Below are 27,117 nucleotides of genomic sequence, written 5' to 3'. Positions count from 1 at the left end.
CACTCTCTGCAGACAACTTTGTCAACCACTTTGAATAGATGGTTGACAACATTTACTCAGCCTATTGAGTCCACTGGTCCCACTCACACAGAACTACCCTATGCCTTGACCTCTTTCTCCCCTCTCTCCAGATTAAATTCTGCGACTAGTGAGGTTCGGCCTTCCGACAACCTAACCGCTTGATCCCATCCCCTACTCTGTTCTCCAGACCATCTCTGGAGACCTTCTCCCATTCCTCACTTCCCTCATCAACTCATACATGACAACTGGCTGCATCCCCTCTGACTTCAAAATGGCCCGAGTTGCTCCCCTCCTCAAGAAACCAACACTCAACCTCTCTGATGTCAAAAACTTCAGACCCGTATTCCTTCTTTCTTTTCTTTCCAAAACAAGTTGAGCATGCTGTCTCTGACCACCTCTCTCACTATCTCTCAGAGTTACATAAAGGTTAAATAAAATATATATCTTCTTGACCCTAACCAGATTCAAGATGGGTTTCTCAACCGAGACTGCCCTTCTCTGTGTCATGGAGGCTCTCCTCTGTTCTCATCCTCCTAGATCTATCCGCTGCCTTTGACACTGTGAACCATCAGCTCCTCCTCTCCTGCCTCTCAGGGCAGGGCGTCACAGGCTCTGCACACTCTTGGATTGCATCCTACCTGGCATCCCACACCTACCAGGTGACGTGGAGAGGATCTGTGTCTGCACCATGTACTCTCACTACTGGTGTCCCCCAGGGATCGGTTCTAGGCCTCATCTTATCTTTATAAACCAAGTCACTCCACTCCATTATATACTGACATGGTCTCTCCTATCATTGCTATGTGGATGACTCTCAACCACTTTTCTCCTTCCCCCCTTTTGACACGCAGGTGGGGACACGTGTCTCTGCATGCCTGGCAGATATCTCAGCTTGGATGTCGGCCCACTACCTCAAGCTCAACCTTGACAAGACAGAGCTGCTCTTCCTCCTAGGGAAGGTCTGCCCATTCCAAAACCTCCATAATGTCCCCCTCCCAGAGTGCAAAGAACCTTGACGTGACCCTAGACAATGTAAAGTATGACCCTACCTCACACAGGAAGCAGCACAGGTCCTAATTCAGGCACTTGTGGACTACTAAAAAAAAGAAAAGAAAGAAGGGATTCCTGTCTGACGTTTTTGATGTCAGAGGGGTCAAGTGGTCTGAGAGTCTTTAGGTGCCTTTTGGCAAACTCTAAGCGGGCTGTCATGTACCTTTTACTGAGGAGTGGCTTCCGTCTGGCCACTCTACCAGAAAGGTCTGATTGGTGAAGTGCTGCGGAGATGGTTGTCCTTCTTGACGGTTCTCCCATCTCCACAGAGGAACTCTGGAGCTCTGTCAGAGTGACCATCAGGTTCTTGGTCACTTCCCTGACCATTGCTTTCTCTCCCAATTGCTCAGTTTGGCTGGGTGGCCAGCTCTAGGAAGAGTCTCCGTGGTTCCAAATTTCTTCAATTTAAGAATGATGGAGGACACTGTGTTCCTGGGGAATATTAATGCTGCAGACATTTTTTGGTACCCTTCACCAGATCTGTGCCTCGACACAATCCTGTTTCGGAGCTCTATGGACAATTCCCTTAACTTCATGGCTTGGTTTTTGCTCTGACATGAATTGTCAACTGTGGGACCCTATATAGACAGGTGTGTGCCTTTCCAAATGATGTCCAATCAATTGAATTTACCACAGGTGGGCTCCAAACAAGTTGTAGAACCATCTCAAGGATGATCAATGGAAGCAGGATGCACCTGAGCTCAATTTTGAGTCTCATAGCAAAGGGTCTGAATACTTATGTAAATAAGTTATTTCTGTTGTTTATTTTGAATGAATATGCTATTGTGTGTAGTTTGATGCGGAACAATTTGAATTGATTCAATTTTAGAATAAGGATGTAAAGTAACCAAATATGGAAAAAGTCAAACGGTCTGAATACTTTCCTAATGCACTTTCTGTAATGCATTGTCATAATTACATTTTAAAGGCTAATAAGGCTAACTATTTATAAAGGAAGAACCCTCCAAAGATAAAAGGGTTATCAGTAGAACCCGTGGTTATTGGTATAAAATGTTTATTGGTAGAATCCTTAGAGGGTTCTAGGCAAAACCCTTCATAAAGGGTTCTAGGTAGAACCATATACAGGAGGTTCTTTAGGGATCTATCTAAAGGGTTCAACCCATCACCAAAAAGGGTTCACCTATGGGACAAACGTATGTACCCTGTATGGTTCTACTTAGAACTGTTTTTCTAAGAGTATACAAGAACTTTTCAAAACCAAAAACACCTTGGGATTTATACTGTTACATACAGTCTGTCCAATCAGCCCAATACTGGCAAACCAACCTCTCCTGTTCATCAGCTTTATCTCCCATGGAAAACACACACACACACACACAAACACGTACACAAGCAGTTCTCCTTGTTCAGCATCTACGACCAGCTGGGACTGGATCATCCTGACATGCTTTGAAGAGGAATAGATCATTCTGGCCCAAGCATTAAGGCCAGCTAGTGTGTGTAATCAGTGTGTGTAATCAGTATGTGTGTGTGTGTGTGTGTGTGTGTGTGTGTGTGTGTGTGTGTGTGTGTGTGTGTGTGTGTGTGTGTGTGTGTGTGTGTGTGTGTGTGTGTGTGTGTGTGTGTGTGTGTGTGTGTGTGTGTGTGTGTGTGTGTGTGTGTGGTGTCTGTGTGTGTGTGTGTGTGTGTGTGTGTGTGTGTGTGTGTGTGTGTGTGTGTCTGTGTGTGTGTGTGTGTGTGTGTGTGTGTGTGTGTGTGTGTGTGTGTGTGTGTGTGTGTGTGTGTGTGTGTGTGTGTGTGTGTGTGTGTGTGTGTGTGTGTGTGTGTGTGTGTGTGTGTGTGTGTGTGTGTGTGTGTGTGTGTGTGTGTGTGTGTGTACAGCTGCTGTTACTATATCAGGACTGGACCAACTGAGCTAAACAAAGTTCATTGCTGTAAAAAAAAAAACTTACTGTGCATTTTTCATTTCTCTCTAATTCTCTCTCTCTCTCCCCCATACTCATCCATGAGAAATTATAAGACAATAGTTTATTTACAGAACTTTCAGACTCTACCAAAATAAAACTACCTACAAAAAGAGAAACATTCACTTTGTACAAAAATATGATTCTTTGTTCATTCTAGACATAATATGTGATTATCATAGTAGCAGTAGAATATGTCCTATCTAAGCTTAACTAGAGCATGCAGTTTCACCTGTACATGTTATAGAAGTATTTACAGTCATTCAACATGAATGCATCTGATTAAGACACAAAACACTGAGCTCTGGGCACATCTCATTCCGCTAAAATAGAGTTATGGCTAGAAGGGATGCAGCTAATGTCAAGGCCATGTCACACTCTGGGGATTATACCTCAGACTTTGAACAAACCTACCCCCCCACCAAAAGCCAGCTAAGTTAGTTAATGCTTGCTAGCTTGCAAGGGCGGTAGTTCAAATAGTCAAAAAAGTTGTTTGTAGCAAGTGTAGCATATATCAGTTTGACAACTAAGGCAAAGTGATTGCAGTGATGTTCCCCTTAAATGTACAACTACATCGTTGACGTGTACTACGATCAAAACACAATGATTCTAAACACTCTCCAAAGTCCCAAATTCGGCAGACAAGGTCTAAACTTTCGCTGGAATTTAAAATAACTTTTGACATTAGCTGCAGCCCTTCTTAAATAAGGTTACTTTGATACGTCAGTAAAGGCACTGAGACACTATTGAGACACAGCCATAGGGATCATGGGCAGTGTAGTTTGAGAAGCCAGGCCTACATGAGCCCTATGTGTGTTTGACTGGTATGAAAGAAGATTATACCTCTGTAAGAAGAGTCTATCGTGGTCCATATTATCAACTGCAGGATCCCAGTTCCCATGTCGTTATAACTGTCCCTCAACTGAACATGATCATCTTCCCTATTGTCTCCTCTTACACCTATAAACATTGATGGTCTCCCCTAATATTTTGACTGATTACACTTTTGGCTACTGCTGTTTCAGTAGCAACTCCTCCTCTTTGTTACCCTCACCACTTCATCCACTCCTCCACTGCCCTACCCTCTCGCCATCCTTCTCTTTATCCCTCTCTGCACCCCTCTCTCCATGGTGTCGTCTGTTCCTGCTCTTCTTCAGCTCCTGGATGTGTTTCCATTTTCCTGCCCCTTGCCCTCTCCCCCCTCTCCTATTGGTCGGCCTCTTTTCCAGCCACAGCGAATCACAGTAGTCCTCCAGCGAGCCAATAGGGAGAACTCATCACACGCAGATAATCCTTATAGCGCTGACGAGATTCAGTCCCGGGGCGAACTTCGACGCTGGCGTCCTCGCTGGGCTTGGTCCGCCCATCCAGATGCCCGTAAGGAATGAGACGAAGTGTAAGGCGGAGCAAAGTGTGTGTGAAGTGAGTGTGTTCCTGTGCCACACACACATACACGCCAGCGTCGGCAGGATGGAGAGAGCGGATGAGAAAACCACGGTCTGTAAGGACCACTCTGTCATCTGGCCTCACCTAGGAGAGGAGGTGAGATGAGAGAGTACACTTGCTATAAGCAGTCATATACTGTAGTACTCTATAAAGACAATAATAGGAATGAAGACTTTTAGCCTAACAACCAACCAAGAAAACACAGGGAGATATGCAGAACAACATTGATAATGAAACATTAGACAGACTTTTAGCCTAACAACCAAGAAAACACAGGGAGATACGCAGAACAACATTGATAATGAAACATTGGACAGATTTTTAGCCTAACAACCAAGAAAACACAGGGAGATACGCAGAACAACATTGATAATGAAACATTAGACAGACTTTTAGCCTAACAACCAAGAAAACACAGGGAGATACGCAGAACAACATTGATAATGAAACATGTGGAATGTGTGATACGGGCATCAGGTAGCCTGATGGTTAGGAGAGTTGGACCAGTAACAGAAAGGTCACTGGTTCAAATCCCTGAGTTGACTAGGTGAAAAATCTGCTGATGTGCCCTTGAGCAAGCCACCTAACCCTAATTGGTCCAAGGTCGCCGTTAACAATGGTGGATCCCTGGCTCTGACCCCACACTCAGGAGGAGTGGGATATGCAAAGAAAATCAAATCCAGTTCACGTGTATGTGTGAAATAGGACAAATGTGAGCACCTAATTATCGTATCTTATATCTGGATGGACGAACACTCAGGTCTAACAAGGAAAACCAGACCCATCAACACCAGACTGTAACCCTTCAACAACATGTCACACACCAATGCCTCACTCACCCACACAGCTAATTTGCACTCAAGGTGTGTTAAGCATGGTAATGGCCCTTGAAACAGGATGCACATTAAAGGTTTGGGTGTGGTGTTTGTCGACTGATGGGGTCAGAGGTGTGTGTCACGGTCAGTGGTGCTAGTGTAGCAGCGTGATAATCGTCTTCCCTCCATGCCCACAAACATCCCCTGTGATTCATCAGGTGACACGGCCTAAAACAACACAGCTGGGCTCTGTGTGTGTGAGAGAGAGAGAGGGAGTAAGCGGGAACGTTTCAAAGCACACCTCCCCCCTGCCAGCGGTGAAGAGGAAGAGATCATTCTGGCCAGCTAGTGTGTGTGATCTGTGTGTGCGTGTTGATGTCGATGATGTGTAGCTGAGCCAGAGGCAGCAGACCGTACAGCTGGGATATGATTGGAGTCTGGACATGGTGGCCCATATAGAGAGGTTCTAGAGTTTAGCACTGTGCTATTATAGGTATATACTTTACAGGTGGAATCTGACTGTAGTTTGTAGAGAGTTGAGTGGAATGTACTGTACTGTATTTTTCACACGATTCTGCATTTATTCTGAGTATGTTTTGTTTGAATCAACCGTTTGGAGACACAGCTCTTTGGTTTTATAGCTGAGTTTTACAAGGGGATGTGTTCAGCGGATATGGGGGACATGAAACACAGTGAATTAACAGATACTGATATGCAGGTGTTCGGACCAGCTGGTCCAAGGTACTTCCTGTCACAGACGGTCTGGATTGGAAATTATGGAAAGAGAAGAAGAAGAGAGATAGAGATAGGTGGGGTGTGTTTAAGAAACTGAAGAAACGGAGGGTGAAGATTTGAAAAGGGAGGAAGGGATTGAGGAGATGTAGAGGACATACGGAATGAGTTGGAGGACAGAAAGAAGGAATGGAAAAGAGAGAAAGTGTGATGGGAGGAAAGGAAAGGCTGGAGAGTGAAATGTTGAAATAAAACAGACAACAGACAAGTCCAGCTGTAAGACCACACACACACACACACACACACAAAAAAATACAGTATCAGGGAACTAAAGTGCGACCAATTTGGATAGGCAGCAAAATATTTTGCTGTGCGACCAGGAGCTTCAGTTTTGGAGCACTGCGCGACTAGGAAAACACTATAATAGTTTTAATGATAAGGTATTGCTGTACCATTGTTTCTGAGTACCCTAGAGAGAAAAGCAAGTGCAGATCCGATAGCGTCATGGTTGCACCACAACTGCAGCAGAAATGGCTTGTAGCCCAACCAGGTGAAAAGATCTGACCCATATTACTGGTGCAACATTTTATTTTTCTATAGCAGATTGTAATAAACATATTTTAGGGTGTTTTCACACTTGGTCCCTTTTTAAGCCAATTTGTGTGAACTCAGTGCGGTTTGCTTACTTTTTTTTGTGCAGTGTGAACACTCCACAGGAACTCAGACCCTTCAAAAGAGCCCCAATAGCTGACTGAACTGAGACCATCTCGAGCGTTGGTCTGAGTTCCGTTCACTTGAATTCCGAGGTCTGGTTCCCTCTTTTTAAGGCAGTTGTCATTATTCCCCCACCCCACGCTCGACTACTGCAACAATGTTTCCCCTGCCATAAACCCTCACATTAGTGCCACAAAAGAGAGAAGATGATGATGTTTGTGGAAAAAAACATGCTGCTTTTGGATATTGATTAGCGATTGTCAAGGATGCACAGAAATTCCTAAATGTGTGTGGAGTTTTAGGTTCAGAATATTTACAAGATGTGATCTATAGGCTAATCGAGGTTCATACGCTGGTTATTCAATAGTGGGGTTTGAATAGTATGAGAAGACAACAACATATTTGGTGAGAATCACAACATAGGGGACAAAATCAATTCTAGCTTTTAAAGTGGCAGAAGCCTACATTGGATGTACAATGTTCAATGACAGCATTATTTCATCTGCAGTTATTCTTCTGCTATTTAATCTGTTAGCGATAATATTGATATGTTAATAGAATCTTCTGATTGCATTTAGTTAAAACATTATAATTGTAATCTATTAGCTTCCAAAATGTAAGTAGGAAACACATTCTGATGGAAAGGGTTGTCCTGCACTTTGTAAAAACCCAGAGTGCATTGAGTGAATGTTGGAAAATGTTATTGGTTCCTTTGTAACAAAGCCATGTGAATGCAAAGAGGACTCGAACCACAAAGTAAGTGAAGTGAACTGGCAAAAGAGCTTAGTCCTCAGTAAAAGGCAAGGGCAGTGTGAAAACAAAGATAACTGAGTTACTTCGCTTTTCTCAATCCCAGAGTTCACTTTATAGAGGACTGAGATTAGGGATTTTAAACAGGACTACAGTACTACAGACTACAGGACATCAAGGCAAAGGGTGGCTACTTTGAAGAATCTCAAATATATCATTTATTTAGATTTGTTTAACACTCTTTTGGTTACTTCATGATTCCATATTTGTTATTTCATAGTTTTGTTGTCTTCACTATTATTCTACAATGTAGAAAATAGATAGTAAAAATAAAGAAAAACTCTGGATTGAGTAGGTGTGCATGGCCACGCAGTCGTGGGTGAACAGGGAGTACAGAAGAGGGCTCAGAATGCACCCTTGTGGGGCCTCAGTGTTGTGGATCAGCGGGATGGAGATGTTGTTACCTACCCTCACCATGTCCAGTACCCAGTTGATCAGGATTTGCCCTGATTAAAAGCAGTGGTTTGCGCTTTCAGTTTCGCTCGAATGCTGCCATCAATCTACGGTTTCTGGTTTGGGAATGTTTTAATAGATGCTGTGGGTATGACATCGCCGATGCACTTGCTAATAAACTCGCTCACCGAATCAGCGTATTTGTCAATGTTGTTGTTGGACGCAATGCGGAACATATCTGTCACGCCTTGGTCATAGTGTTTTGTTTTTCGCTATATATTTGGTTAGGCCAGGGTGTGGCATGGGTTTATTGTGTTGTCTTATTTGGGTTTTTGTAGGCATTGGGATTGTGGTTGATTCGGGGTGTGTCTAGTTTAGGCTTGGCTGCCTGAGGCGGTTCTCAATCAGAGTCAGGTGATTCTTGTTGTCTCTGATGGGGAACCGTATTTAGGTAGCCTGGGTTTCACTGTGTATTTCGTGGGTGATTGTTCCTGTCTCTGTGTAGTGTTCACCAGATAGGCTGTATTAGGTTTTCATGTTCCGTTTGTTGTTTTTGTATTTATAAGTTAATTCATGTATCGTCATTTATTTCATTAAAGACATGAGTAACCACCACGCTGCATTTCGGTCCGACTCTCATTCGACAAACGAAGAACGCCGTTACAATATCCCAGTCCACGTGATCTAATCAATCTTGAAGTTTGGAATCAGATTGGTCGGACCAGCGTTGAACAGACCTGAGCACGGAAGCTTCCTGTATTAGTATCTGTCTATAGGCAGGGAGCAACAAAATGGAGTCGTGGTCAGCTTTTCCCGAAAGGAGGGCGGGGGTTGGGCCTTATATGCGTCACGGAAGTTTGAATAACAATGTTCCAGGGTTTTGCTAGCCCTGGTAGAACAATTGACATGCAGATATAATTTAGGGAGTCTTGTTTTCAGATTAGCCTTGTTAAAATCCCCAGCTACAATGAATGCAGCTTCAGGATATGTGGTTTCCAGTTTACATAGAGTCAAATGAAATTTGTTCAGGGCCATCTATGTGTCTGCTTGAGGGGGAATATATGCGGCTGTGATTATAATTTAAGAAAATTATCTTGGTAGATAGTGCGGTCGACATTTGATTGTGGGGAATTCTAAATCAGGTGAACAGAAGGTCTTAAGTTCCTTACCAGGAAGATGCTTGTTTCTGTCGGCGCGATGCGTGAAGAAACCAGCTGGCTGTACCGACTCGGATAGAGTGTCTCGAGTGAGCCATGTTTCCGTGATGCAAAGAACGTTACAGTCTATTATGTCTCTCTGGAATGCTACCCTTGCTCAGATTTCATCTACCTTGTTGTCAATAGACTGGACATTGGCGAGTAGTATGCTCAGGAGCCGTGTGCGATGCGCCCGTCTCCGGAGCCTGACCAGAAGATCGCTTCGTCTGCCCCTTTTACGGCTTCTTTGTTTTGGTTCGCCGGCTGGGATCCGATCCATTGTCCTGGGTGGTGGGCAAAACAGAGGATCCGCTTCGGGAAAGTAGTATTCCTGGTAGTAATGATGGTGAGTTGACGTTGCTCTTATATCCAATAGTTCCTCCCGACTGTATGTAATAAAACCTAAGATTACCTGGGGTACCAATGTAAGAAAAAAGACGTAAAAAAAAACAAAATACTGCATAGTTTCCTAGGAACACGAAGCGTAGCTAGGAACACGAAGCGTAGCTAGGAACACGAAGCGTAGCTAGGAACACGAAGCGTAGCTAGGAACACGAAGCGTAGCTAGGAACACGAAGCGAGGCGGCCATCTCTGTCGGCAACCTCCTTCCCATTGTGTTGCTAACCCACAAACACATGGCCCTGCCTGGGGAGGACAGGGTTATGGTTTCCCCTGTAGAGGCACACATAAACACATGCATATGCACACTCTCACACTCAAAATCATACACACTCACATCACACATGGCCAATAAAGAAAGCAGGGAAGGTCTGGGGTAAAAGGTTGAGGTGACAGGGAAGACGGAACATGAGGAGAAGTAAAACAAGGGGAGAAGAGAGGATGGAGGAGGAAGGCGAGGGGAGAAGGGTGATGAGAAGAGAATGATAGCGGAGGTAGAAGGGACACGGTGTAATAACTGAAGGTGTTGATTAGGCCAGTCTCTGTCATCTGGTTAAGGGGATGAGTGTCAACTTCAATGAGTTGCTCTGCTCCCCTTTCCTTATCAAAACAACCCTACCCTCTCCCTGTCCCTCTCTCGATTCCTCACCTCCCAGATCCACTACTCTAACACAAACAAATGTATCTCGCAATGTCTCTCTTTCTTTGTCTCTCTCTCTCTTTTCTTCACGCCTCCTCAAATACATCCTCTTCCATGTAAAACACAAATAAAACCCTTTCCTCTATCTCCATCTCTCTTTCTGTTTCTTGCTCGCTCTTCCGGTGTCTGGTCTCAGTCAATCACCACCTGTCTAACAGAGAAAGGGTTCCGGAAGGTTTTATTTCCTCATAACGATCCGTGAGTTCAGGGAGAGAAGAGAAGAGATGAGGTGGCAGGGGGAAGAGGAGAAGAGCATGAGAAAGAGAGAAAAAATATGGATATTTGTATGGGCTGTGTTTCTGCACAACTATCATTATCACTCCTCTCCATCTTGAAGTTACTAGTGTTTGACCCTTTGTCATCGGCTCTCTGCTCTACAGAGGAGAGGGTTGACAGTTGAATGTGTAGGTTTTAGACAAGGCTACTCATCGAACATCAAACAAGGAGAAGACCTGATGCATATACTGTTACATAAGAGACAGTGGTGGAAAAAGTAACCAATTGTCATACTCAAGTAAAAGTAAAGATACACTCATAGAAAATGACTCAAGTAAAAGTGAAAGTCACCCAGTAAAATACTACTTGAGTAAAAGTCTAAAAGTATTCAGTTTAAAATATACTTAAGTATCAAAAGTAGATGTAATTGCAAAAATATACATAAGTGCAAACACAAATGTATTGTTTTTTAAATTATTTACAGATAGTCGGGGGCACACTCCAACACTCAGACATAGTTTACAAATGAAGCATTTGTGTTTAGTGAATCTGCCAGATCAGAGGCAGTAGGGACGACCAGGGATGTTATTTTGATAAGTGTGTTAATTGGACCTGTCCTGTTAAGCATTGAAAATGTAACGAGTACTTTTGGGTGTCAGGGAAAATGTATGGAGTAAAAAGTACATTATTTTCTTTAGGAATGTAGTGGGAGCAAAAATAAAAGTTGTAAAAAAAATATGAATAGTAAAGTACAGATACCCCAAAAAACAACTTAAAAATGATAGTGGAGGTAGAAGGGATGTAAAGTACTTTGTGGTAAAGTACTCAGTGGTGTAAAGTACTTTGAAGTACTTTACACCACTGATACTACAAAAAGGTTCTCAGTTGAACCATACAGGGTTCATCAGTTTGTCCCTACAGGGTAACCCTTTTCGGTGCTGGGTAGAACCCTTTAAATAGAACCCTCTATGTAGTGTTCTTCAAAGAACCTCCTGTATATGGTTCTACCTAGAACCCTCTATGAAGGGTTCTGCCTAAAACCCTCTATGAAGGGTTCTATCAAGAACCCTATGATTGTTGGGGGGTTCTTCCTAGAACCAGCCTTATTAAGCTTTAAAATGTAATTATGCCAATAAAGTATTCAGACCCCTTGACTTTTTCCATGTTTTGTTACGTTACAGCCTTATTCTAAAATGTGTTAAATTACTTTATTTCCTCATCAAGCAAAAACAGGTTTTTAGACATGTTTGCTAATTTATAATATAATTTGGCAGCGATTTTATAATTTGGCAGTGATTACAGATGAATTTACCACAGGTGGACTGCAATCAAGTTGCAAACACACCTCAAGGATGATAAATGGAAACAGGATGTACTTGAGCTTGTACTGTAATACATTTTAGAATAAGGGTGTAGCATAACAAAATGTGGAAAAGGTTAATGGGTCTGAATAATTTCCAAATGCACTTTCTATAAGGCCTTTCTTCTAGTGCCTAGTTATAACCTGACACAGGGTTGTTAGAAATCTCCTGGTTTACAGGCCACATCTGTCCTGTAAGTCACATTATGGTGGTTCGCAAAGTGATGTGTATTTCATATTGGTTTAAAGAACGAGGTAGGATAGCCAACAAGAGGCATTGTTAATCACCCACAACCAGCATACTGCCAGGCTAGGGAAGACTGACTACTGATACTGCCTCGATCATCTAAACTGGAACAACCATCTCAGTGAGGTGTGCAGTAAATCTAATAACTAACAGATTGGATGAGTTTAGAAAACGGAATGTTATTTATCTTTGTGTAGCATAAAAATGTATCAACCAATTAATGTAAAAACACAGATATTACAGTAAAACAAAACATTCTGAAAAGTTCCCTGCAATAGAGCATGCTGGGAAATATGATATATGGTTCTATGTAGAACCCTTGTCTTTCAATTAATAATTCTTGCTTTCCTAAGAATCATTCTTGCCTTCTAAAGAATCATCAAAGAACCCTTTCTTCCAAAACCGGTTCTTATGATGTTAAAGGATCTAGTTAGAACCCTTTGCCTTACAAAGACCCCGGTTCTTGGTAGAATCATATCCTTCCACAACGAACCCTTTTGTAACCCTTTGTTCTAAGAGTGTACCCTTCTCCTGACCTCTTCCTCTCATCCTCCTCTTTCTTCTCCTTCTCTTCCTACAGTAATTCTGGCAGTTCAAAGTCAACCAATCATACTGCTAGAGTTAGAAACAAGCTCCGCTTCCGGTCTGAATGCAACAGTGATCTCAGTGCACTCTGGTACACACGCTTCAAATATTTTTTGTATTTATATTTTGATGTGTGTATTTTCTGTCATTCATAAATTTCTTAGCAGACTAAGTGCAAAATCTGCCGGTGTGCCTTTGAGCGAGACACTTAACCCTAGTAGAGACCCACAGCAGAGGTGTCATAAAACCTAGCAGTCAAACAGGGCAACGGTTCCAATTGTTTCTCCACCATTAATTCTCTCCATAGGGGATTTTAGGAACTTTTAAAATAAGTGCTGTGTTTCTTGTAGGCTCACCCTGGCATGACATTTTGATAACCATGTATATCTCTCTCGGACAAGTTGACTTTTATCAATATATTCAGCTCTATTTACTCTCAGATTCTAAAATGCTAATTAGAATCAAAGTAGACATCACATAAAACTACAAATCCCTGCAAGTTCCAGCACGTCATCTCTCACTGACACCTTTGCTAACAGGTATTGTCAATTTAAAACATGCACAAGACAGTTGACAGAATTGTCTATTTAAAGAAATGTTGGCAATTTATTTATTACTACATTTAACTAACATTAGATAGTTAATCCAAAGATTCTTACCTTTGTCTCGATTCAACAGTCTCGTCAGGGTAAGCCTACACGAAAACAAAGCCCTTATTTTAAGTGTTTCTAAAAATCCCCTATGGGAAAAATTAATGGTGGAAAAATAAGCGATTGGAACCATTTCCCTGTTTGACCAGTAGGTTTTATGGGTATTTATTACGTTTGCAATTGCAACAAATAATCTGCTCAGACCCCAACCAAGGAACATCAAAAGTCGTGCTATAAATTCACAGACAACACAAAGATTCCTTGATGTCATTCCAGATTCCCTCTGTCTACCCAAGGACGCCACAGGACAAAAATCAGTTAACCTCCTAACTGAGGAACTCAATTTAACCTTGCGCAATACACTAGATGCAGTTGCACCCCTAAAAACTAAAAACATTTCTCATAAGAAACTAGCTCCCTGGTACACAGAAAATACCCGAGCTCTGGAAGTCTTCCGACTAGCTTGGAAAGAGAGTACCGAGCAATACCGAAGAGCCCTTACTGCTGCTCGATCATCCTATTTTTCCAACTTAATAGAGGAAAATAAGAACAATCCTAAATTCCTTTTTGATACTGTCGCAAAGCTAACTAAAAAGCAGCATTCCCCAAGAGAGGATGGCTTTCACTTTAGCAGTGATAAATTCATGAACTTCTTTGAGGAAAAGATTATGATTATTAGAAAGCAAATTACGGACTCCTCTTTAAATCTGCGTATTCCTTCAAAGCTCAGTTGTCCTGAGTCTGCACAACTCTGCCAGGACCTAGGATCAAGAGAGACGCTCAAGTGTTTTAGTACTAAAAAAGACAGGCTTTTGAAAAATTTACTATTTTTCATAAAATTGTACAGTTATCTTAGCTAGCTGAATTGCTAGCAGAATTGTTTACTTGTTGCTAAGCAGTTGCTAGGGACTCTCCTGGAAGAAGCTAGCTAGCTTACAAAGAATAACAACAAAAAATATCTAGTTACAGAAGAAAGGAAGACAAAATAAGGACAAAAGAAGGACAGAAGAAAAAGGAAAAGAAAGAGGACAACAAAGTGAAACAGTCAGCACTTCTATTGCAACTTCGTATTTCGTCGTCCTAACGTAGTCTACACTGCTATCTGCCCAGCAGCTAGCCAGCTAGCAAACGTCCACCGTCTACCGAATAGCAGCACTGTAGAAACTATTACACTCAACTGAACGACTTGATTAGTGTAGTGTTAGCTAGCTACATAGTTGTCTTTGCTGTCTTCGTATCCAAGATAATTGTGTAGTTTAGAGCGTGTAGTCTTAGAGTGATTATCTTAATTTACAGAGGTTAGCTAGCCAGCTATTTGTCGTCCTTAACGTAGGAGACACTGCTAGCTAGCCAACAGCTAGCCAACGTCTACTGAATAGAACTTCCGCACTCAACAACCCGGTCGCATTCCGCTTCGCTCCACAGGTAGTATCACATTTTTCATTTCATTTCTTTACAGCACAACGGTTTGATTTGTTTGATCGTAGCTAGCTACATAGCTAGCTACATAGCCGTCTGTGTATCAAAGATAATTGTGTAGTCTAGAGCGATTTCTAGGTTAGCTAGCCAGTTATTGTCGTTCTTTTAACGCAACGTAACGTAATCAACACTGCTAGCTAGCCAGCTAGCCCCCGAATAGCAGCACTGTAGAAACTATTACACTCAACGGAACGACTTGATTAGTGTAGTGTCAACAACGCAGCCACTGCCAGCTAGCCTACAAAGTCAACAACGTAGCCACTGCCAGCTAGCCTACTTCAGCAGTACTGTATCATTTTAATCATTTTAGTCAATAAGATTCTTGCTACGTAAGTTTAACTTTCTGAACATTCGAGACGTGTAGTCCACTTGTCATTCCAATCTCCTTGCATTAGCATAGCCTCTTCTGTAGCCTGTCAACTATGTGTCTGTCTATCCCTGTTCTCTCCTCTCTGCACAGACCATACAAACGCTCCACACCGCGTGGCCGCTGCCACCCTAATCTGGTGGTCCCAGCGCGCACGACCCATGTGGAGTTCAAGGTCTCCGGTAGCCTCTGGAACTGCCGATCTGCGGCCAACAAGGCAGAGTTCATCTCAGCCTATGCCTCCCTCCAGTCCCTCGACTTCTTGGCACTGACAGAAACATGGATCACCACAGATAACACTGCTACTCCTACTGCTCTCTCTTCGTCCGCCCACGTGTTCTCGCACACCCCTAGAGCTTCTGGTCAGCGGGGTGGTGGCACCGGGATCCTCATCTCTCCCAAGTGGTCATTCTCTCTTTCTCCCCTTACCCATCTGTCTATCGCCTCCTTTGAATTTCATGCTGTCACAGTTACCAGCCCTTTCAAGCTTAACATCCTTATCATTTATCGCCCTCCAGGTTCCCTCGGAGAGTTCATCAATGAGCTTGATGCCTTGATAAGCTCCTTTCCTGAGGACGGCTCACCTCTCACAGTTCTGGGCGACTTTAACCTCCCCACGTCTACCTTTGACTCATTCCTCTCTGCCTCCTTCTTTCCACTCCTCTCCTCTTTTGATCTCACCCTCTCACCTTCCCCCCCTACTCACAAGCCAGGCAATACGCTCGACCTCATCTTTACTAGATGCTGTTCTTCCACTAACCTCATTGCAACTCCCCTCCAAGTCTCCGACCACTACCTTGTATCCTTTTCCCTCTCGCTCTCATCCAACACTTCCCACACTGCCCCTACTCGGATGGTATCGCGCCGTCCCAACCTTCGCTCTCTCTCCCCCGCTACTCTCTCCTCTTCCATCCTATCATCTCTTCCCTCTGCTCAAACCTTCTCCAACCTATCTCCTGATTCTGCCTCCTCAACCCTCCTCTCCTCCCTTTCTGCATCCTTTGACTCTCTATGTCCCCTATCTTCCAGGCTGGCTCGGTCCTCCCCTCCCGCTCCGTGGCTTGACGACTCATTGCGAGCTCACAGAACAGGGCTCCGGGCAGCCGAGCGGAAATGGAGGAAAACTCGCCTCCCTGCGGACCTGGCATCCTTTCACTCCCTCCTCTCTACATTTTCCTCCTCTGTCTCTGCTGCTAAAGCCACTTTCTACCACTCTAAATTCCAAGCATCTGCCTCTAATCCTAGGAAGCTCTTTGCCACCTTCTCCTCCCTCCTGAATCCTCCCCCCCCCCCTCCTCCCTCTCTTCGTCAACCATTTTGAAAAGAAGGTCGACGACATCCGATCCTCGTTTGCTAAGTCAAACGACACCGCTGGTTCTGCTCACACTGCCCTACCCTGTGCTCTGACCTCTTTCTCCCCTCTCTCTCCAGATGAAATCTTGCGTCTTGTGACGGCCGGCCGCCCAACAACCTGCCCGCTCGACCCTATCCCCTCCTCTCTTCTCCAGACCATTTCCGGAGACCTTCTCCCTTACCTCACCTCGCTCATCAACTTATCCCTGACCGCTGGTTACGTCCCTTCCGTCTTCAAGAGAGCGAGAGTTGCACCCCTTCTGAAAAAACCTACACTCGATCCCTCCGATGTTAACAACTACAGACCAGTATCCCTTCTTTCTTTTCTCTCCAAAACTCTTGAAGGTGCCGTCCTTGGTCAGGTCTCCCGCTATCTCTCTCAGAATGACCTTCTTGATCCAAATCAGTCAGGTTTCAAGACTAGTCATTCAACTGAGACTGCTCTTCTCTGTATCACGGAGGCGCTCCGCACCGCTAAAGCTAACTCTCTCTCCTCTGCTCTCATCCTTCTAGACCTATCGGCTGCCTTCGATACTGTGAACCATCAGATCCTCCTCTCCACCCTCTCCGAGTTGGGCATCTCCGGCGCGGCCCACGCTTGGATTGTGTCCTACCTGACAGGTCGCTCCTACCAGGTGGCGTGGCGAGAATCTGTCTCCTCACCACGCGCTCTCACCACTGGTGTCCCCCAGGGCTCTGTTCTAGGCCCTCTCCTATTCTCGCTATACACCAAGTCACTTGGCTCTGTCATAACCTCACATGGTCTCTCCTATCATTGCTATGCAGACGACACACAATTAATCTTCTCATTTCCCCCTTCTGATGACCAGGTGGCGAATCGCATCTCTGCATGTCTGGCAGACATATCAGTGTGGATGACGGATCACCACCTCCAGCTGAACTTCGGCAAGACGGAGCTGCTCTTCCTCCCGGGGAAGGACTGCCCGTTCCATGATCTCGCCATCACGGTTGACAACTCCATTGTGTCCTCCTCCCAGAGCGCTAAGAACCTTGGCGTGATCCTGGACAACACCCTGTCGTTCTCAACTAACATCAAGGCGGTGGCCCGTTCCTGTAGGTTCATGCTCTACAACATCCGCAGAGTACGACCCTGCCTCACACAGGAAGCGGCGCAGGTCCTAATCCAGGCACTTGTCATCTCCCGTCTGGATTACTGCAACTCGCTGTTGGCTGGGCTCCCTGCCTGTGCCATTAAACCCCTACAACTCATCCAGAACGCCGCAGCCCGTCTAGTGTTCAACCTTCCCAAGTTCTCTCACGTCACCCCGCTCCTCCGCTCTCTCCACTGGCTTCCAGTTGAAGCTCGCATCCGCTACAAGACCATGGTGCTTGCCTACGGAGCTGTGAGGGGAACGGCACCTCAGTACCTCCAGGCTCTGATCAGGCCCTACACCCAAATAAGGGCACTGCGTTCATCCACCTCTGGCCTGCTCGCCTCCCTACCACTGAGGAAGTACAGTTCCCGCTCAGCCCAGTCAAAACTGTTCGCTGCTCTGGCTCCCCAATGGTGGAACAAACTCCCTCACGACGCCAGGACAGTGGAGTCAATCACCACCTTCCGGAGACACCTGAAACCCCACCTCTTTAAGGAATACTTAGGATAGGATAAAGTAATCCTTCTCACCCCCCCTTAAAATATTTAGATGCACTATTGTAAAGTGGCTGTTCCACTGGATGTCATAAGGTGAATGCACCAATTTGTAAGTCGCTCTGGATAAGAGCGTCTGCTAAATGACTTAAATGTAAATGTAAATGTACTATATCTCTTGACACAATGCTGAAAATAATCATGGCCTCTAAACCTTCAAGCTGCATACTGGACCCTATTCCAACTAAACTACTGAAAGAGCTGCTTCCTGTGCTTGGCCCTCCTATGTTGAACATAATAAACGGCTCTCTATCCACCGGATGTGTACCAAACTCACTAAAAGTGGCAGTAATAAAGCCTCTCTTGAAAAAGCCAAACCTTGACCCAGAAAATATAAAAAAAACTATCGGCCTATATCGAATCTTCAATTCCTCTCAAAATGTTTGGAAAGGCTGTTGTGCAGCAACTCACTGCCTTCCTGAAGACAAACAAAGTACACGAAATGCTTCAGTCTGGTTTTAGACCCCATCATAGCACTGAGACTGCACTTATGAAGGTGGTAAATTACATTTGAATGGCATCGGACCGAGGCTCTGCATTTGTCCTCGTGCTCCTAGACCTTAGTGCTGCTTTTGATACCATCAATCACCACATTCTTTTGGAGAGATTGGAAACCCAAATTGGTCTACACGGACAAGTTCTGGCCTGGTTTAGATCTTATCTGTTGGAAAGATATCAGTTTGTCTCTGTGAATGGTTTGTCCTCTGACAAATCAACTGTAAATTTCGGTGTTCCTCAAGGTTCCGTTTTAGGACCACTGTTGTTTTAACTATATATTTTACCTCTTGGGGATGTTATTCGAAAACAGAATGTTAACTTTCACTGCTATGCGGATGACACACAGCTGTACATTTCAATGAAACATGGTGAATCCCCAAAATTGCCCTTGCTTGAAGCATGTGTTTCAGACATAAGGAAGTGGATGGCTGCAAACTTTCTACTTTTAAATTCAGACAAAACAGAGATGCTTGTTCTAGGTCCCAAGAAACAAAGAGATCTTCTGTTGAATCTGACAATTAATCTTAATGGTTGTACAGTTGTCTGAAATAAAATTGTGAAGGACCTTGGCGTTACTCTGGACCCTGATCTCTCTTTTGAAGAACATATCAAAACCATTTCAAGGACAGCTTTATTCCATCTACGTAACATTGCAAAAATCAGAAACTTTCTGTCCAAAAATGATGCCGAAAAATGAATCCATGCTTTTGTCACTTTTAGGTTAGACTACTGCAATGCTCTACTTTCCGGCTATCCGGATAAAGCACTAAATAACCTTCAGTTAGTGCTAAATACGGCTGCTAGAATCCTGACTAGAACCAAAAAATGTGATCATATTACTCCAGTGCTAGCCTCCCTACACTGGATTCCTGTCAAAGTAAGGGCTGATTTCAAGGTTTTACTGCTAACCAACAAAGCATTACATGGGCTTGCTCCTACCTATCTCTCTGATTTGGTCCTGCCGTACATACCTACACTTACGCTACGGTCACAAGATGCAGGCCTCCTAATTGTCCCTAGAATTTCTAAGCAAACAGCTGGAGGCAGGGCTTTCTCCTATAGAGCTCCATTTTTATGGAACGGTCTGCCTACCCATGTCAGAGACGCAAACTCGGTCTCAACCTTTAAGCCTTTACTGAAGACTCATCTCTTCAGTGGGTCATATGATTGAGTGTAGTCTGGCCCAGGAGTGGTAAGGTGAACGGAAAGGCTCTGGAGCAACGAACCGCCCTTGCTGTCTCTGCCTGGCCGATTCCCCTCTTTCCACTGGGATTCTCTGCCTGTAACCCTATTACAGGGGCTGAGTTACTGGCTTACTGGGGCTCTCTCATGCCGTCCCTGGAAGGGGTGCGTCACCTGAGTGGGTTGATTCACTGATGTGTTCATCCTGTCTGGGTTGGCGCCCCCCCTTGGGTTGTGCCATGGAGGAGATCTTTGTGGACTATACTCAGCTTTGTCTCAGGATGGTAGGTTGGTGGTTGAAGATATCCCTCTAGTGGCGTGGGGGCTGTGCTTTGGCAAAGTGGGTGGGGTTATATCCTTCCTGTTTGGCCCTGTCCGGGGGTGTCCTCGGATGGGGCCACAGTGTCTCCTGACCCCTCCTGTCTCAGCCTCCAGTATTTATGCTGCAGTAGTTTATGTGTCGGGGGGCTAGGGTCAGTTTGTTATATCTGGAGTACTTCTCCTGTCCTATTCGGTGTCCTGTGTGAATCTAAGTGTGCGTTCTCTAATTCTCTCCTTCTCTCTTTCTTTCTCTCTCTCGGAAGACCTGAGCCCTAGGACCATGCCCCAGGACTACCTGACATGATGACTCCTTGCTGTCCCCAGTCCACCTGGCCGTGCTGCTGCTCCAGTTTCAACTGTTCTGCCTTATTATTATTTGACCATGCTGGTCATTTATGAACATTTGAACATCTTGGCCATGTTCTGTTATAATCTCCACCCGGCACAGCCAGAAGAGGACTGGCCACCCCACATAGCCTGGTTCCTCTCTAGGTTTCTTCCTAGGTTTTGGCCGTTCTTGGGAGTTTTTGTCATGTTTTGTCATATATTGTCATGTCTTGTCCCTGTGCTTTCTCTTCTATTCGTTTCCCCCTGCTGGTCTTATTAGGTTTCTTTCCCTCTCTCTCTATCCCTCTCTCTCTCTATCGTTCCGTTCCTGCTCCCAGCTGTTCCTCATTCTCCTAACGACCTCGTTTTCTCTTTCACACCTGTCCCCTATTTTGCCCTCTGATTAAGTCTCTATTTCTCTCTCTGTTTCTGCTTCTGTCCTTGTCGGATCCTTGTTTGCTGTTCGCTGTGTACTTGTTCCGTCCTGTCGTGTTTTTGCCTTCATCAGATGCTGCGTGTGAGCAGGTGTCTCTGTCAGCTACGGCCTGCGCCTACCCGAAGAGACCTGCAGTCTGTGGCCGCTAATCCTGTTGTTCCCCTCTACAAACTAGAGGATTTCTGTTATCCCCGTTTGGACATTTCCTGTTAAGGATTCAGGATTTGTTATTTTTCTGTTTGGACTTGAATAAACTCTGTTTCTGTTAAGTCGCTTTTGGGTCCTCACTCACCTGCATAACAGAAGGATCCGACCAAGAATGGACCCAGCGACTACGGATTCTCTCTACTCTGCTGTCGAGTTCCAGGGAGCGATGCTAGGCAGACACGAACAGGAATTGTCTGCTGCTCGACATGCCGTTGAGACCCTGGCCGCCCAAGTCTCCGGCCGCTGGGAGGAGATTCACAATCTCCGCCTCGATCCACCGGTTACCTCCTGGGCTTCCGGGTCTCCGGAGCCCAGAATTAATAACCCACCGTGATACTCTGGGGAGCCCACTGAATGTCGCTCGTTCCTTACCCAGTGTGATATAGTGTTCTCTCTCCAGCCCCACACGTACTCCAGGGGTATTGCTCGTATCGCCTACGTCATATCTCTCCTTACCGGACGGGCTCGGGAGTGGGGCATGGCTATCTGGGAGGCAAGGGCTGAGTGTACTAACCAGTATCAGAACTTTAAGGAGGAGATGATACGGGTTTTTGATCGTTCTGTTTTTGGGAAAGAAGCTTCCTGGTCCCTGTCTTCCCTATGTCAAGGTAATCGATCCATAACGGATTACTCTATAGAGTTTCGCACTCTTGCTGCCTCCAGTAACTGGAACGAGCAGGCGTTGCTCGCTCATTTTCTGGAGGGACTCCACGCTAAGGTTAAGGATGAGATTCTCTCCCGGGAGGTTCCATCCAGCGTGGAGTCTTTGATTGAACTCGCTATTCGCATAGAACGACGGGTAGATCTTCGTCACCGAGCTCATGGAAGAGAGCTCGCGTTAACTGTGTCCCCCCTCTCCCCGACACTACCATCTTCCCCCACTGGCTCAGGTGTTGAGCCCATGCAGCTGGGGGGTATTCGCATCTCGACTAAGGAGAGGGAACGGAGAATCACCAACCGCCTCTGTCTCTATTGCGGTTCCGCTGGTCATTTTGTCATTTCATGTCCAGTTAAAGGCCAGAGCTCATCAGTAAGCGGAGGGCTACTGGTAAGCGCTACTACTCTGTCCTCTCCGTCAAGTTCCTGTACTACATTGCCGGTCCATCGCAGCTTCCTGCAGTGCATTAATAGACTCTGGGGCGGAGGGCTGTTTTATGGATGAAGCCTGGGCTCGGGAACATGACATTCCTCTCAGACAGTTAGGGGAGCCCACGGCCATGTTCGCCTTGGATGGTAGTCCTCTCCCCAGTATATTATGTGAAACACTACCTTTAACCCTCACAGTATCTGGTAACCATAGTGAGACCATTTCTTTTTTTATTTTTCGTTCACCTTTTACACCTGTTGTTTTGGGTCATCCCTGGCTAGTGTGTCATAATCCTTCTTTTGATTGGTCTAGTAATTCTATCCTTTCCTGGAACGTTTCTTGTCATGTGAAATGTTTAATGTCTGCTATTCCTCCTGTTTCTTCTGCCCCCTCTTTACAGGAGGAGCCTGGTGATTTGACAGGAGTGCCGGAGGAATATCATGATCTGCGCACGGTCTTCAGTCTGTCCAGAGCCACCTCCCTTCCTCCTCACCGGTCGTATGATTGTTGTACTGATCTCCTCAAGAAGCGTTTTGCATCCGCTCCTATCCTTGTTACACCTGACGTCACTAAACAGTTCATTGTCGAGGTAGACGCGTCAGAGGTGGGCGTGGGAGCCATTCTGTCCCAGCGCTCCCATACTGAGGATAAGGTCCATCCTTGCGCGTATTTTTCTCATCGCCTGTCGCCGTCGGAACGTAACTATGATGTGGCTAACCGCGAACTGCTCGCCATCCGTTTAGCCCTAGGCGAATGGCGACAGTGGTTGGAGGGGGCTAGCGTTCCTTTTGTCGTTTGGATTGACCATAAGAACCTTGAGTACATCCGTTCTGCCAAACGACTTAATGCGCGTCAGGCTCGTTGGGCGCTGTATTTCGCTCATTTCGAGTTCGTTATTTCTTATCGTCCGGGCACTAAGAACACCAAGCCTGATGCTTTATCCCGTCTCTTCAGTTCTTCTGTAGCCTCTACCGACCCCGAGGGAATTCTCCCTGAGGGGCGTGTTGTCGGGTTGAATGTCTGGGGAATTGAGAGACAGGTAAAGCAAGCACTCACTCACACTCCGTCACTGCGCGCTTGTCCTAGGAACCTTCTTTTCGTTCCCCTTTCTACTCGTCTGGCCGTTCTTCAGTGGGCTCACTCTGCCCAGTTAGCTGGCCACCCCGGCGTTCGGGGTACGCTTGCTTCTATTCGCCAGCGTTTTTGGTGGCCTACTCAGGAGCGTGACACGCGCCGTTTCGTGGCTGCTTGTTCGGACTGCGCGCAGACTAAGTCCGGTAACTTTCTTCCTGCTTCTGCTCCTGGCCTTGCTGGGTCTCTGTCTGTCCCCAGCCACCGCATCTCTCCTGCCCTTGCTGTGTCTCAGTCTGTCCCCTGCCACCGCATCTCTCCTGGTCCTGCTCCTGCACTTGCTGTGTCTCAGTCTGTCCACAGCCACCACCTCTCTCCTGTTCCTGGTCTTAGCCTTGCTGTGTCTCAGTCTGTCCCTAGTTGTTACTCTCCTGGCCTGTTTGGTCCTGATTGCTCTAACGCTTACAGTTCTCTACCCGTGTCTCATTTTTATAAGAGTTATTGCACTAGATTCCCTCTTCATCGTTTCCCGTTACGGTCGTGAGGAGAGGAGTTGGGTTCTTTCTCGGGACGTGCTGGACCGTTCGTTGATCGATGATTTCCTCCGTTGCCGCCAGGGTTCCTCCTCGAGTGCGCCAGGAGGCGCTCGGTGAGTGGGGGGGTACTGTCATGTTTTGTCATATATTGTCATGTCTTGTCCCTGTGCTTTCTCTTCTATTCGTTTCCCCCTGCTGGTCTTATTAGGTTTCTTTCCCTCTCTCTCTCTCCCTCTCTCTCTCTATCGTTCCGTTCCTGCTCCCAGCTGTTCCTCATTCTCCTAACGACCTCGTTTTCTCTTTCACACCTGTCCCCTATTTTGCCCTCTGATTAAGTCTCTATTTCTCTCTCTGTTTCTGCTTCTGTCCTTGTCGGATCCTTGCTTGCTGTTCGCTGTGTACTTGTTCCGTCCTGTCGTGTTTTTGCCTTCATCAGATGCTGCGTGTGAGCAGGTGTCTCTGTCAGCTACGGCCTGCGCCTACCCGAAGAGACCTGCAGTCTGTGGCCGCTAATCCTGTTGTTCCCCTCTACAAACTAGAGGATTTCTGTTATCCCCGTTTGGACATTTCCTGTTAAGGATTCAGGATTTGTTATTTTTCTGTTTGGACTTGAATAAACTCTGTTTCTGTTAAGTCGCTTTTGGGTCCTCACTCACCTGCATAACAGTTTTTCCTAGCCACTGTGCTTCTACACCTGCATTGCTTGCTGTTTGGGGTTTTAGGCTGGGTTTCTGTACAGCACTTTGAGATATCAGCTGATGTACGAAGGGCTATATAAATACATTTGATTTAATTTGATTATTATGAATCATACTGTGGTACTCTATTGCTGCTGTAAGTCACTCTGGATAAGAGGGTCTGCTAATTGGCTAAAATATGAACATGGCATAAGTCAGGGCAAAATGTGTAGAATTGCAGAAAATTTGCTTAAAATCATTTATCTCCACCCTATGGCAGAATGTCAGAAATTGCATGACATGAGTTATACAATTGTAATTTTTTTCTCTCTGCAAATTATTATGATTTTTATTGTAAAGATTGCTGATCTAGAACATGGAAGCACCCCTCCAGGTTGTTTTGGTTGGTTGTGTTGTTTTGCTGTCATGTAAGGGCACATGATGTAACACTTAAAGCAGATAAAATGTCTGTTTTTCAGCCATGGGAATTGATGACTTACAACAAACCTCTGTAGCACTGCCAGTACTGTAAACCTCTGCTAACACAAGATTGACTTCTTTCCTGACCTGACCCCTCTCCACAAGCTGTGTGTGTGCTCAGAGAGGCAAACGGGTGAGGACCTAAAAAAAGGCGAGAAAAACATTTCCGCACAGAAGCACGGTGTGAAGTGCAAGAAAAAAATGTGTCTATTTTCAGAGAATAAGAACATAACACTCATTTGATTAATCTCAATACTCCTAACTTTCCAAACCACAATAGACAGACAAAAGACCACTTTCCACATCAGGAGACCACTTTCCACATCAAGAGACCACTTTCCACATCAGGAGACCACTTTCCACATCAGGAGACCACTTTCCACATCAAGAGACCACTTTCCACATCAAGAGACCACTTTCCACATCAGGAGACCACTTTCCACATCAGGAGACCACTTTCCACATCAAGAGACCACTTTCCACATCAGGAGACCACTTTCCACATCAAGAGACCACTTTCCACATCAAGAGACCACTTTCCACATCAGGAGACCACTTTCCACATCAAGAGACCACTTTCCACATCAGGAGACCACTTTCCACATCAAGAGACCACTTTCCACATCAAGAGACCACTTTCCACATCAAGAGACCACTTTCCACATCAGGAGACCACTTTTCACATCAGGGGACCACTTTCCACATCAGGAGACCACTTTAATAAATTAAAAAGGGGGGGAGTAGTTGCTTTTAATTAAATTGCACACCAACCAGAGAACATTGTATTTCGTTAGCTGTGTTTCTGTAGGGGTTCTTGTAGTGGTGTTTAATGTGACGGGAGAGTTTGCTAAACAAATACCCACCCAATTGATACAAATCATTATGATATCATTCTGCCAAGTAGGCCTACATCGCAATCAACATTTCATTTGGAAAGTTTATTGGGAAAGCCTTTAGAAATGACTGTTTAGGCATGCTAATTGGCTACACTACAACACACAGGTGCACAGAAACAGACGTTATTCTTTAGAAAGTTGCAGGAAATACAAATCACTGACGCATTCTTTTCATGAATTATGAGGAAGTGCAATTTCACTACTTTTATAATAAGTACATACATTTAACCGTCGGTGCTCAGTCCAGACAGCAAATTGGCCAGTGTTGATTTTTTTTTGGTCCAAAATGTCTAGTGTTCTTTCAGGAGTTAAATGCACACTGTTAGTGTGAAATTAACACTCAGTGTTGTAAAATAACCCCAGTGTTGGTGTTAATAACCAGAGTTATTGTTTTACATTGTGGAGAGTAAAACAGTCCCATCAAAACCAAACCCATCATTACCATATCTCCCAGCATGCTTTGGAGGTATTATTTTTTGGGGGAGGAGACAGATTTTAATCTCTGTGTTTTTTACATGTACATTGATTGAATGATTAATCTTATGCTACACAAAGATAAATGACATATATTTTTCGAAACAAATCCAATCAGTTAGAGACAATTATTGCACCCGTTACTGAAATGGTTGTTCCGGTTTAAATTGTTTAGGTCGTCTACTTAACCTGAGTGCTTATTAATGTTAGTCACACAAAATTCGAACTGTTGGCTATCTTAACTCTGGCTGGATTCCAAAAGGAATTACACTTGTCAGTCACTATCATTTGATTTGTGTCTCTGTCACTAACAAGTACAGTCATGAGTGGTAACCCTACAATTCACTCGAAAAGAAAAGGCACAATGGGAAAAATGCTAAATAGGCGTTACACCATATAGTGTTAAAACAGCCAGAATCACTCACTGTAACAGTCTTGTTGCATAACACTAATAGGAGTTAACTCTAGATGAACACTAGTGTTGAATATAAATAACACTGAGGGTTAATTACACCACAGTGGTAAATTTGAGTAACACTGGCAAATGTAAAGCAGTGTTATTTTTTTTAACTACGAAGTATTACATTAACACTCAAAATGTAACACTATAATCAGAGTAATTTTTACACTCTTTAGAGTAGGACCATATGTTATCTGAGGTAGCGTTAAAATGAACTCTTTAAGTGTTTTGATTTGTTGCTGCAACATTTACTGTGTACACGATTCATGTGGATAGTCTATTTTGAGATCAAAATGGTGAATGTTGCAGAAAGTTGCAGAAAGAGTGCTTGTGTATG

General features: G+C 44.8%; 1 protein-coding gene across 1 annotated transcript in view; it reads right to left on the bottom strand.

Annotated features, from left to right (window-relative positions):
- Nucleotides 1-3,038: 3,038 nt before the first annotated feature.
- Nucleotides 3,039-27,117, bottom strand: part of LOC124001495 (semaphorin-3D-like) — a 78,086-nt gene continuing 54,007 nt past the window's right edge. The window contains 2 exon segments of the mRNA XM_046308314.1: nucleotides 3,039-4,264; nucleotides 4,266-4,526. Of these exon segments, the coding sequence (XP_046164270.1) occupies nucleotides 4,055-4,264; nucleotides 4,266-4,526 (471 nt within the window). The 3' untranslated portion in view covers nucleotides 3,039-4,054.

The sequence above is a fragment of the Oncorhynchus gorbuscha genome, linkage group LG02, assembly GCF_021184085.1.
Source record: "Oncorhynchus gorbuscha isolate QuinsamMale2020 ecotype Even-year linkage group LG02, OgorEven_v1.0, whole genome shotgun sequence".
Lineage (NCBI taxonomy): Eukaryota > Metazoa > Chordata > Actinopteri > Salmoniformes > Salmonidae > Oncorhynchus > Oncorhynchus gorbuscha.
This window is presented reverse-complemented; position numbering and strand designations above follow the sequence as displayed.